A 14,107-nucleotide genomic window follows, 5' to 3' on the forward strand; every position below is an offset into this window, starting at 1 on the left:
AAATGCAAGCATATTGCAATCTTGCTTCCAAGATATATAGTTCACCAAATTTTGACATTTAAAAATTAACATTCAGAGGGGACTTCTTGATTTAGGCAAGTATTATAATAAAGTATCCCCTCCCACAAAGCACAGTACAAAACAAATGGTTCACATTTACCCAGAGAAGCTAAAGACTCGATTTAATGGTGAAAGTATGCATGAACGAAATAGTTCCAAAAGTACATAAGACCGGATAAATCCAGACATTTTCAAGAATTTGGGGGGGGTCACTTTATATTCTTTATTATTTTATGTACAACCAACTCTAGTTTAGAAGAACCTAAAAAGCTACAGACTAAATTTTTATAAAATCTCAGGACCTAATAAGAGCCCCAAACAACAGTTTAGTATCAGTTAGCAAGCAGGAATTTCCCTCCCTCCAAAAAAGTTAATTTTGAAAAATATGGTAAGTTTAAAAAGTTGTGATGTGTAAACGGCAGTTCCATGGGATGTGAAAAGATTATAGTTACTTTCATTAAAAAACAGCACACTTCAGAAAAATGGATCGAAGCCTGTACAAAAAGCTATTTAACACTGATAAAAATAAAATACTTTGGAGTTATGCACAAGTATGGAAGCTACATTTTAAATTTCCATTGTCATGTTTAAACATACACAGTCATCTTTACATTCGTATCACGCATCAATCTATTAAAAATAAAACTGCGACATGCTAGAAAGAGGGCCATCACAGGAACACGTATGTACTCTGCTCTGTCATGCCTCACTAGCTTGCTTAAAGAAGCAAGATTCTACAAAAGCTACACTCAACAGGTAAGACTTAAAAGTTGAAGAAACCCTAACGGTGGAATCCTGTCAACTGAGGTAGTTTTTTCAAAAAAAAAAATGTTTTTTTATTTTGTTTTTTGAGGTGGGCATGGGACAGAATGAAGCCGCCGGGTGCTGTACGGTGTGTGAGTGGGTGTCTCTCAATACAATTCCATGAGATTTTTTCCCCCCCCATTTTTGGGAAGAGGTTGAATTTAAGACAAACAAAACTTGAATGTTATTTAAAGGAGGGTTCTAAAAGAGCTGCAACATTCTCGGTCTGTTTTTCCAGGCAATAGGTGTGAGGATTAGGTTCTGAACAGAACCCGGAGCATCACTGAGACCATGCCCACGTGTGACCCACCTGCTGTTTCCCAACAGACGTTTTTCCAAGAGAGTTTTTAAGAGAGTTTTGGAAAAGGGGATTAAAAGGCAAATTAAATCTTCTCAGGTTTTGAGGGGGCTGGGCTCAATCTTCTACGTATGAAGTTTAGAATCAGCCCTTTAAATCTCAATTTCCCCCTATATGGGCCTAATTTTCAACATGCCACATAAGAATGGAACTGATTTTGTATTAGTTATTTTCTATGAAACCCTGGAAGGCGGTGAATGAGGGAAAGTGCCCAAACGTGTAAACAAAGAAGAGGGAACAAGAGATGAGGGAATGCTTTAAACTGGTGCAGATGGAAATGATGTAACACCAGCTATTACCATTAATTTACATGTAATGAAAAACAAATGACGAGTGAGCTGAGCCACAGGTAAGGTTCACTCTCTCTGCGTAACATCACAACAAGCAATGATGTCATGGAACTAGAGAATTTAAAATACAAACTCAGATGTTAGGCAAAAGAAAACAGAAAAATCTAAAAAAAGGATGGAAAATTTCAATTTTATGAAAGAAAGATATAAAATAAAAATTAAAAGATCTTAAGAGCTTTAATGCACCCATCTACATTTCACATCATAAAAAAAGAGAGAGGAAGGCAGCAAATCTGACTTGTTTCTAAGAAGTAATACACCCATTTTTTCCCATTAGGTACTCTTTCAAACAAATAATCCACTTTCATTTGTAAAAGAAGAGACAAACTTATGTAGCTTGGTGTTTAAGATAGGATTTTATCAAATAGAAAATCTGAAGTCATTCTAACCCCTACTCAGGAAGTTACTTCATTTTCTTAGGTACAAAGAATATTTGGGAAGGACAAATTAATTTATAAAAAAGTGAAAGGAAGTTGGAGCCTGGTTATAATTAGCTAATAATGCTCTGCTTTACTCGGTCAGCTCTTGTCATTTAATGATCAATTTTTTAAGTCTTTTTCTTTATCTTGGATATCAGTACATTGTCTGACAGGGTAATAGTTTGTGGTCAACAAACTAAGAAAAATTTCTTTTATAGTAACAGAAAATTACGTGTTTCATGTTTTTTATTTTTTTTAAGTCAACCATGCTAGCAAATAAACAATTCCTCATTTTGGCAGGTTCGATACTATGGGGGAGTTAATTTCTGGAACAGTGTTTTGAGAAGTATGTAGGAATTAGAAGGCACAGAGATGATAATGTAAAAATGTAGAGCATGTATGAATTGTTTATAAATGTTCAAACTAATTGCTTTCATTAGTCATCCTGAACTGTTGCAGGTTTCATTTCCCACCAGGACAGCTGTGCCTTGTAAAGTATAAATAGTCATTTGTATTAGCTATTACAGGAAGAAAGTGGCTTTGGCTAGAAGAATTTAGCAACAGGAATACTCTTGAGCTTATAGAAATAACTTTGGTAAATGGCCTCTCCGAAAGAGGCTGCTGAAAGCTCTGAAGGATAAGGTTAAACACACGGTATCAGACTGTGTACGTTGCTGCTACAAACTCCATCCTGATGGGATTAAGATGCTACATTGATTCTTGGGTTTATTGCACCAACAATCCACCTCTAACCTACCTGTGGCTGTATCTGAGACAAGGTAAACTCCACGAAGATGTGAAAAGAGCGGGTCCCTATAGCACTCTCTTCCCAACAGTCAATATTCTTCCCTGTTTTAGGTCAGACTGTCGCTCCCACAGCCACCAGAGCTGACAAGGGCCCAAGTGGCTTTCTCTACTTCACCTTTGTAAAAAGCAAACTCCAACTTAGAATCTGAAGTCCTTTTTCTGATGTCTCCATAGAATAGTGGAATATGCTTTCTCCAGTGTGGAGAGCTCATGCGTAAGCTCTGAAGCATTTTCCTGCTGGAATGGTTTGCACATTGTTTATCTCCTGCTCCAAAGTCCCTTGTCGTTTGGCCCAAACACACAAGGCGAGCAGTACCAACAGCTTAGTGTTTAGTGTAGTGCATATGCTTCCTCCTTCCAAAAAGGTCACTCTCTCTGTTGACTCCTGGGTAACAAAAGGCGTACAGTATTCATGAAAAACACACATGCCATTATGTCAAGTAAACCTAAGTTCCAATCAAGCATCCACTTGAAAGCAACAAGATAAAACAAGACAAGGCGGTGGAATGACTGTTTCTGTTTGCTCTTCTTATGCTTTGGACGTCATGGAGAGCTTATTCTTTTCTCCTTCACATGAGAATGTGTATATTTTTTTCTGCCAAGGAAGAATGGTCCTAAGCTTAAGCTTATAAGAGTATCTGAGCCACATATGGAGAATGAGTACTGGCGATAGCAGTCAACAGAGGCAGGTCATTCGATTCAATCCTGAATATTGAAAAAAAGGGAAAAGATTATTAATTTAAAGTAACATGATTCTGCAGTTAAGTATATTGCTAGGTACCAAGCATGCCAGATCGTTGCTTAACACAAAAGAAAAAGTAAGAGGAATGACAGGATGATGAAAAACCTGTTCTTTTATTATGACTTCCCGGCGGACAATGACCAGAGGACAAAGGCCAGGAGGTATGCTGGGCACACGTGTGGACATACAACTGTTCTTCTACAGCAGGGGCCATCGAGTCCAAGCCCATAACTTCCCTGTATTCCCTGTACAGCTTCATTGTTATACTTTACTGTTCCCCCACTGCCTCCTCATTCCTCCAGTCAACATCCCGGATGCACACAGCTCCTAAGTTATAACTCGTCTTAGGGAAATGATGAAGGTGGCAATTTCTTCAAAAACTTTGGGATTTGTTCAACAGGCTATGCAACTTAGATCCTCACTAAACAACATTCTGAGAGAAAGCAACACTAACAGATGCTGAATCAAGAGACATGACATCTGATGGACCTGGCTTTGGCAGCCTCTCTTAAAGCAGAGGTGGATATAGCCTGGGCTAGGCTAAATGCTGATAAATGTCCTGGGGGGAAAATAAATGAAAGGAGGATTGCGTCAGTCCGTGAAATATGTCCTAACCTTTCCATTAAATTCCACAAAAAATTAAAGTTTAAATGACCTCATGGAGTTTTTCCTGTGCCTTTTCCAGTAATGCTCCCTGCAGGTCTACTTCCAGGTCTGCGCACAGTGGGGAAGGGGCTAGAGAGGCTGGGGATGATTCCCACTAATAAGGCACTAACAGGGCCTACAGATGACTTGTGACCCGTCTAATAGTGTTGATGATGGACACCTGTCAGAATCAGGGACAGGTGAGTGTCCTGGAAATATAGGACCCACATCCACAATGGGAAAACTCATGCAGCAAGACCAAAGTATGAGGGTGGTCAAGAGATCTAAATCAGAACTAAGGAAACACACACACACACACACACACACACACACACACACACACACGCAAGAGATACTCTGTAAGTTAACTGCAAAAGCAAATGCCTCCAAAGGGGGAAATATCTTAAAAATGAAGTGTGTAAGAAAAACGTATAACATGAAGTGCTAAGAGCCAAACACAAAAACATAGTCAAGGCCTGAGTCTTGACACTTTGATTGGCAGGCTTAATAGAAAACTTCAAGGTCGACAATACATATACAGTATTTTCTTGCCCAAATTAGGGGGACCATCATCGTAGGTAAGGAGGACAGGTCCCCACTCTTCCCTAGAGAAGTCATGGCAGAGATCCTCGGGAAGATGCTGTACAACATGAGTAACATAAGCACGTGGGCTTACCACCCAGGGAGGAAGGTACAGCCAGGCCCCTGCCTCCCCCAGGACATGGCTGCATCTGATGGCTTGTGACTTGGACATCTTACTGAAATGACTACAGATGGGCAAACAGAGTGGAGTGTAATTTTTCACTTTCACACCTAAAATAACCCAGGGAGAAGATTAAGATCAAGTACCCGCAGCTTAGAGTTCTGTGCTCATTTCCACTCTCAGAAACAAAGAACACGCTGTTCCTTAGAGAGCAGCAGAGACACATGGCTGATGGTCGTCCCCAAACCCTTCCATGGGCACCCGGGCCTGCAGGTGTAGGGTGGCACAGGACGAATGGGTCCGTAGGTACAGTGCTAGGGACACAGGGAGCAGAAATGGTGACGCTTCACCGAACTCACCCCAGTACGACACCCAATTCTTTCACATGGACTCGTGTGTGCCCACGAAGATATTCAGACAGCATCTTACTTTTCAGGTACATCTCCTGCAGTCTGTCTTCAAGATGCATGATGCACTGTGAAGCCAATAACATTCACAATGAGGGCTAGAATGGAAACCTCTGCCAGCATTCTAAAAGCTAGGGTTCTCTTGATTCATTTTGAATCTAACCTCTTTCAAATACACTTAAAAAATTACAAGCCATCTCAAACCCTATCACTGGTAGGTTTTGTAAAACAAAGTTTATTTTTTTCCAATGACTAGTAAGATTTTCAAATATTATCCTCTGGTCTTTTCTAAAAAGCATTTGTTTTTTACATAGTTGAAATCATTCTATAAATGCTTCTAAAAAACTTGATAATAATCCTTTCCCTGTGTTAGTAAAAATTCTTTATCAATGTAATTTTGTGGCTAATTTTTTTTTTAAGAATGTGAATTTATATTATTTACTTAACCACATGGAAATTTGCATTTTTGTTCTAAATATTGTAAAGAACATCTCTGATATATATATTTTCCTATATATCAGATTATTTAGGCACAATACATTCCCAGAACTATATTTTGAAGTTTTGTTTTGTTTTTGGCTCTGGAGTGTATTTTAACTAGGTCTTTATAAACAATAAAGAAAGGGCAATTATTTTCAGGACTTCACTATCCTTGGAATTGTGTCCAAGTTCATTTTTTAGAGAATAGCAACCATCTGTGTCTTTCACCAGAGGCAAATGCTTTTGCATTTGGCAGGCAGAGCTCTCCAAGCATCTTCAGTAAGACACCTGATGGCTTTGGCAAGGGTAATTCTATCACACATAATTTTCTTCTAGACCATTACGCCTGCTATTTTCAAGGTAAAAAAAGATTAACAGATGCATTTGAGAATGTTGATCTTGACCATCTGGCCTGATCAGTGACATGGAAAAAGTATCCATTAGAGATGTAATCTTTTCAGTTTTTCATTGGTTTAAAATCTTAAATGCCTTGTGTTGGGTGGATAAAACACAACTGGTAAGTGACTAAGAGTAATAATCAAAGCAAGGAGGACTTCACCAATCCTCATGAAAATGGTCCCCCAAATAAAGAGTTTAGTGGTGAAAGGATCTCCCTCCTATTAAGTTTTAGTACCTTATGGAGTAAATACAAAATTTTTAATAAGAATGTTATAAAATATTAAAAATATTCACATTACATGAATCCTTTGTGTTTTAGAATAGTTTATCTGCAGAGTATTCATAGTCTCCATGAAAATTATATGCTGCGATGTCAAAATAAAGAGAACATTGGTCTATATGGAATGTATACTATTTTTGAAATCAAAGTATTTAGAATTTTTTTTAAAGGCTTGATTATTAAATAGAATTGTTTCAGTTTTTCCTTCTCCTTTCTGGTATCTTAATCCTGAGATGGGTTTCTTCAATTTTTAATTTCTGAAAATTTAAATAGCTACTTTCCCTTTCATACTGATGACTCTAATAGACACTTAATTATATGTTTAATTGAATTGGTTTTTAAGGTGAATTTTAAACTGCAGATAAAATTTCTTCTGATCTTGATTTTGTCGGGCTAAGTAAGCCATGCATATTATTAAGTGGTTAAACATATTTTGGCCCAAATGAAGTAAAAAAAAAAAATCAGCTACAATAATTTATTGTTTGGAAAATAAAGATGTCAAAAGTAACAAGCGCTATGCATTGGAAAATAAAATATAAAACTTTGGTAAATACTTAAAACAGTAAGAATCTATAAAATCTAACATATCTTCCTTCCCTTACAGAAAAAGAGACGTCATCCTAAAAGTCAGCATGATGAAACTTGCTACTAGAAAGAAAAACTGACTCTAAATACAGAGCGAAAGTTAGATGATAGGAACCTGCGGTCCCTCATCGATTATCCGGGGACAGGTGTCCTGCAAGAGCAGACTTCAGTTTAAAGCCTAAATAAAGATTTTAGTGAAAAGGTGGTGTTGGTCTTTACAACAATTAACTGTTTTTTTATGAAAGTAGTTATTAACAATCGCGCACACAGTAGCTGCTTCCTGAGTGCTTACAGAGCATCTAACACCATCCCAAGTGCTTTTCGTGAATCATCTAATTTTCTTTCCTAACCATATGAGTTAGGTTCTATTATTTCCCCAGCCTTACAGGTAAGGGAATTGAGACTTTAAGAAGTCACACAGGAAGCAGCTGAGCCTGTGTTTGACTTCTGGCTATTGGACTCTCAAGCCCAGGTGGTGGCCACGACTGTATACTGGCTGTTCAAGCTCCGCTTCGATCACTAAAAAAAGCAATAAGTACCTCAGTCCTAATTTTCAGAGGATTCTCTTAACATGCTGGTTACAAATGAGAAAGCTGAGGTTCAGAGACACTAATCCACCACCCCACAACTGATCGATGGCAAAGCCTAGACTTTAACCCAGTAACTGTTATGCCACACTGTCTACTTAGACAACAGAGGGTTATTTCAAAGCACCATCTTCAAGGCCATAAAAATCCTGGCTCTTTCTGAGGCATGTGATACCCCTGGTAGATTCAGCCATAAGAACTGAGGAAAATTACCCTCCAATAGCAATTAGTGTAGGTAATTAATATTTAGCTTCCAACTTTGTTGTCAAATATCTCTATCTTTTGTGAAGGCCAGAAGGGAGATAACAAATGTCCTGGTTTGGGGTTATTCTGCAGAGAGTAGCAGCCTTCAGAGGGAGGAAGGAGCAGAGAAGGTGAGCATACTTATATCTAAGCCCATGTCCCCAAAGGCAGCTCATCTAGTTTTTCCTAGTGATGCCCTCAAGCCTCACTCCCACTTTTGAAACCTTTCTTCCTTCCTCTTTAAATATATTTGTCTTTCAATCTCTCTCCACATGCACACACACCTTGAAAAGAATTTGCCTTGTATATTAATTCCAATAACTCAGGAAGAGCTGTTGATCATTTCTAGGAGTTGATTGCTCGTTCGTTGTTTGATTTTAATATAATGTCATGAAAGTGATTTTAAAATCCCATTTGAAAAGGAATAACTGATACCATCTTCTATGGGTACGGCACTTCAGAATTTCAAGTGTTTACACAAGCAATATTCTATTTTTATCCCTGAAAAGAAACTACAATTCCTTCAGGAATCGGTGTGCTCGATAAGTTAAGCTGAGGTTTCAGCATGAAAGGGTTGTCAGGTCCCGAACTAAACTTTTGTTCAAAGACTGAGACATTTTTTCCCATGAACAACCTCGTCAAAAACCGAATTGCTCAAGATAGGAGATATTCAAGAACCGAGGTTAAACTGTACCTGTTGAAAACCATTATTAAAAAAAAAAAAAAGTGTATTTAAACTATATTTCTTTGGTGATGTGAGAACAAATACTTACAAAATCAGCAGGGAGGTGAAGCTTGTAAAGCTGTAAAATGGACTGAAGTAAACTGGACACCTGACTAGAGACCAGGACATCCTGGCCTAGTTTCGTGCTGTCCATCACTTTCCTCTGACTGGTGGCCACCTGCACACTCCACTTGTCCGTGTCTGCAATAATGCAGACGGCTTCAGCTATGGGCTCATCAAGCACTGGATGCTGGAAGAGAAGCACAGCAGGTCAGGTATTCACAACACTCCAAATGACCTCAAAAATGTCCAGGGTTTCAGTCCAGGATTAGATTAAGTTCAGAAGCTGGTGGGAAGAACTACAGAAATTTAGAGTCTAAATTTAGAGACTAAAATAAGAGTGTCATCATTAAATAATCATTTAAAAATTAATTTTATAAAAGCCACATTTAATCGTTTTTTTCTTATACCCAGGAGGTACACTATAAATGCTATTAAGTGTTCACACATTCAGGATATTAAAATTCATTTCCTTTTGAAAGGCTGCACTCTCCTTTTGAGATGGAGAATAGATATTAGAGTAAGTTGTAGGATTCTATTGCCATATCTGCAATAAGAAGGTGTGGCAGAGTAAATTAATATTCCCTTAAAGTTATAGTTTTAATCACTGAGCAAAGCTTACTTAGTGAGTGCGCTACATGCATAAATCAACCCCAACAACCAACTGAAAGCAGACTGGGTTGTGAATTTATCTAGAGAGTCCAAAAGGAAAAAAATCTGGCTCCTGAAAAACATACTTAAAATACAAAATCCACAATATCTGAGCATTTAGGGATAGAGCAGGTTAACTAGTAAACTAAACCGCAGGGCAAGTGGTAAACACTGAATTAGTCAAGGAAGAGGGCCTTACCAAAAAATCAATTTCTCAAAATTGATCAAAGTATAAAACTGCTTCAACACCAACATCTTTTATATTCATACTAGAGGCCCGTGCATGAAATTTGTGCACTGGGGATGGGGGGATGGGGAAATGTCCCTCAGCCTGGCCTGTGCCCTCTCACGGTCTGGGAGCCCTTGGGGGATGTCCGACTGACGGCTTAGGCCTGCTCCGCATAGGAGTTAGGGTTAGGGTTAGGGTCTAACCCTAGGGTTAGCGTGACCCATAAGCCGTCAGTCGGACATCCTTAGCGCTGCTGTGGAGGCAGGAGAGGCTCCAGCTAATTGCTTTTTGCCAGCCATCAGCCTGACTTCTGGCTGAGCAGTGTTCCCTCTGTGGGAGCACACTGATCACCAGGGGGCAACTCCTGCACTGGGCATTTGCCAGGTGGTGGTCAGTGTGCATCATAAGGACTGGTAGATCAGTCGTTGGGTCAATTTGTGTATTAGCCTTTTATTATATAGGATTTAGTATGCCACACGTGTGCAAATCAACATTATAACAGGACTGTCGTAGAGCCCAAATTAAGAGACAGAGAAAGGGGTGGGCTAAGGAGGGTATACAGGACAGAAACAGACACACCTCATGGGCAACGGACATGAGCACATGTTTCTAACTCTCATTTACCAAAGGAAAACTGTACTGCCTTCTGCTGTCATTCAATCCCTTCTACTACCCAGTGGTGGGCATCTGTTGCTTTTGGCTATTTTAGCATATATTGCTCCCAGTGAGTGCAACCTTATTTCCTTTCGGAGAATGACTTTCTTAGATAAGATCTGGAAGCCCCACCCTTCCTCCTAGCAGGACCCAACCTAGGCCAATTAGATGCTCCTTCCCCATGATTTCCCTGTGGTCAGGAAGCCAAGAATGGTTGGCACCACTATTTTCCTAGTCCTTGGTTCCTGGACTTTCATAGTTGTCTTGTTTTCTGTTTATTCTAAGATTAGTTTTTTGGCAGAAACCGGTTTGGCTCAGTGGTAGAGCGTCGGTCTGCGGACTGTAAGGTCCCAGGTTTGATTCCGGTCAGGGGCATGTACCTTCGTTGCAGGCACATCCCCGGTGGGGGGTGTGCAGGAGGCAGCGGATCGATGTTTCTAGCTCTCTATCCCTCTCTCCTCCTCTCTGTAAAAAATCAATAAAATATATTAAAAAAAAAAAAAGATTAGTTTTTTGGCCTTCTTATCAATTCTATGAATCCTTAATATCCTTCCAATACAGTTCCTTTTGCCTATAATAATGAGAGTTGGTTTCTGCTACTTACAACAGATACACAGCCCTGCCTTGGATCATGATTACATGAGATTTTAAAGATTTAACACTAGTAGTGAAAGGCTGCAAACAGGAACCCAAGGTGTATGCTGTCACACTGCAATTTTAACAGGTGATCTGGCTCCCTAGTTTTGGGCTTTTTCATTAGAAGGAAAGTCTATCCAGCTTTGTGTTCTTTTTCACAGATGGGAGAAGTGACTAGTGGGTTGGATGGAAACTTTGTGGGGCCAACACCCTTTCCTATACTATGTTCATGAGGGAAACTTTCAGGGATTAGAATATTTTCTTATTGAAATAGTAGCAAATCAGGCAAAGTTTAATTGTCCAACATTTATTTAAGTATATGTTCAAATAATTTCAAACATGAGAAATAAAGAATTTGACAGAGCAGATTCTTGAATTAATAAATCCCAGTTTCCCAAAAATGGTTCTCATTTACTAGACTTGTTAATCAAACAGTGCAAAAGTTTTCTCACACATGACCCTGCATTCCCACTCGCACCCAAGGGATTTTTGTGGCCCCTCACCCCTACTCTTCTGACACATGAATGTCATATGCACATTCTCCAAAACAGAAAGCCTCAATGACTTCCCTTTACAAATTCCTGGAACTTCTTGCTCAGTCTATGTGTCATTAATTCATAGCAAAATGACGATGACTTGTCATTGGCATACCCGGTCCTTTCAAAGGAAATGGAAAAACAGAAATTAAACATGGACACAGACAATAAGGTGGTGAATGCCTGGGGCAAGGGGTAGGAGCAGCCTAGAAGAGGTCAATGGGGGAAAATAGGGTACATATCTAATACTTTCAACAATAAAGATTTTAAAAAGAAATTAAAAAATATTTGTAGTTTGAGCTCAATCCTCTTTAATGCTTTGCATTTATCAGAAATTCATTGTGTGCTGGGTATAGTACAGAACAATCTATAATATGAACCTTTCCTGCAAGGGACATACATTTTAAGAGTATATATAATCATTACTGACCATATGCCCATCTTCTACACTAATAAAAGAGTAAGATGCAAATTGATCATACCTTCGTGATGCCCACCAGCCAATTAGGAGTCGGTATGCAAATTAACCCAACAAAGATGGTGGGCTAATTTACATACACAGGTGCCAAGTGGCTGGGAGTAGGGCGGGATGCTTGCATCAATGCCATGACAATGCAGGTGTTCCGCACCATCCCAGCTGCTCCGGGCCTCTTGGCAGCATGGGAAGATGGAAAGGTGGCTCCGGCTAGAGCAAATGCAGTGCCGGCATCCTGGGGAAGGAAGGCCCATTCTTGCAGGGACCTTCTTGCATTGGGCCTGTAGTATATCTATACAATGAGTTGAATGTATATCACTCACCTTTCACCTAGATTCTTAATACAACTGAGCTAAGCCAATTAGATGCTCCTTCCCCACTCTTTCCTGTAAGCAAGCAGGCAGGAGTCTGGGAATGCTTGATGTGAAGTCTAGCTTTTTTATGGATTAATTATCTGCAGTAGATATTTGAGTCCAGTTCCTAATTCAAATCATTTCACTAAGTGATTCCCCACCACGTGGTAGGGAAGGAAACTGTGTGTCAATCCAAGGAAAGTACACAGACTATAACTTACATGGTACCACCACCAACAACAACACAAAGAGCTTCGTTTTAAGCAATAAACTGCCAGAACAGGAGCAATGAGGCTCCCTGAGAGGTGATGGATAGAAAATTCTCCAAGCATGAGTTACTTCAGATGGTTGCGGATTCACACATGATAACAAAAGGGGACAGAGAAACTGGCTCAATTATTTTAAAAGGAGGAACTAAATGGACTAGACTGTAAAAAACAATCAAATGTGAAAAGTACGAGTATAAGTCATTTTTAAATCACTGGAGCAAAGAGGCAGCATCTGAGGTGGAAACCTGAGGAGTGAAGAAAGATGAGTGGGTCCATAGGCTGGAATAAACTGATAGAAATTTGGGAGCCCATTCCTTAAAACAGGGAGCCGAATATTTGTACCCTGTATTCTTAGCCCCTAGCACAAAATCTGGTATTTGAAAAATGTTACTAAATTAATATGAAACAGGTTGAGCACAAGCAAATGGCAGAATTGATGAACATACACTCCATTCCCTAACACAAGGTACTGCTGATTTTATGTATACAGGCTCGAGGGACAGAAAGAAACCAGCTGAATGTTTTTTAAAAATATTCAAACACTCGCACCTTCCCAGGCCACTAAGTAACTAACACACAATCCCCTGAATATTTCCATAGGGCAGCCCAATTGCCTCCATCTAACTATATCATCCAATAGCTACTCACTTATTTACCAAAAAAAGGACAATTTTAAAGGTAGATGGAAAGAGGAGGGAAATATAGTCAAGAAAAAAGAAATGAATGCTGGAGAAAAGAAAAATACCATCAGCAACTACATTAGTTACATTTAAGGAGCACCAGGGCGACCAGTTTCCCATAGATAATATGGTCTAAACTTCTACTGGGGCACAGAGTTAAAGCTTAAGTTCTGTGATTCTGGAAATTTCTGAGATCTTTCCAAAGGAGACACAACCTCATTAAAGAGCTTATTAGTTAATCTCTGAGATTTTAGAAGAGTGATTTTCAACCTTTTTATCTCATGTGCACATAAACTAATTACTAAAATTCTGCAGCACACCAAAAATATATCTTTTTGTTGATCTGGAAAAAAAATAGGTATAATTTTGATTTTTTCACACTGGATGTTGTGTTAGCTGATATCATTTTTTAATTTGACAATCTAAGGGAAAAGAGGTCAGTGCCCCTAATTAGTCAGATATTGCATGTTTTAAAAATTCTTGTGGCACACTAGTTGGAAATCACCATTTTAGAATTTAAAGAACTCTAAGATCCAAAAGACCCTGTTTGGATCTATCACAGAAATGCACACCCTCTGACCTGGTGTTCGGATTAAAGTTCCTGTTAGGAAAGGCTCTACTTTTAAGGGTTATAGAAAACCACAAATAAACAAAGGAAATACTGAATTACATGTGGTATATTTTTAATACTTTTTCTTATTAGCCTTATCTTAATTTTAGAAGCAATTAATAGTGAAATCTGTTAGGGATTTTTTTTTTTATCCTCACCTGAGGATATGTTTTTTTTTTTTATAGAGAAAAGCAGGAAGAGAGAAAGAGGAAGAGGGGGAGGAAAGAGGAGAGGGGAAGGGAGAGAGAGAGAGAGAGAGAGGGAGAAAAAAAACATTGATATGAGAGAGAAACATCAATCAGTTGCCTCCCATATGCACCCCAACTGGAACCTGCAACACAGGCATGAGTCCTGACCTTTT

General features: G+C 39.1%; 2 protein-coding genes across 5 annotated transcripts in view; both read right to left on the minus strand.

Moving 5' to 3' along the window:
* ETFDH (electron transfer flavoprotein dehydrogenase) overlaps nt 1–14,107 on the minus strand; it is a 259,286-nt gene that overhangs the window by 75,931 nt on the left and 169,248 nt on the right. The window lies entirely within an intron of this gene.
* The window catches only part of FNIP2 (folliculin interacting protein 2), a 120,478-nt gene continuing 107,374 nt past the window's right edge, over nt 1,004–14,107 (minus strand). For all 4 annotated transcript variants that reach the window (XM_084884164.1, XM_084884162.1, XM_084884163.1 and 1 more), the window contains 3 exons: nt 8,643–8,843; nt 5,248–5,363; nt 1,004–3,503 (listed from right to left, as the gene is read on the minus strand). In XM_084884164.1, the coding sequence (XP_084740290.1) occupies nt 3,425–3,503; nt 5,248–5,363; nt 8,643–8,843 (396 nt within the window). In that variant the 3' untranslated portion in view covers nt 1,004–3,424. The remainder of the gene's footprint in view (nt 3,504–5,247; nt 5,364–8,642; nt 8,844–14,107) is intronic.

The sequence above is a fragment of the Pipistrellus hanaki genome (genome assembly GCF_964339955.1).
Source record: "Pipistrellus hanaki genome assembly, chromosome: 5".
NCBI lineage: Eukaryota > Metazoa > Chordata > Mammalia > Chiroptera > Vespertilionidae > Pipistrellus > Pipistrellus hanaki.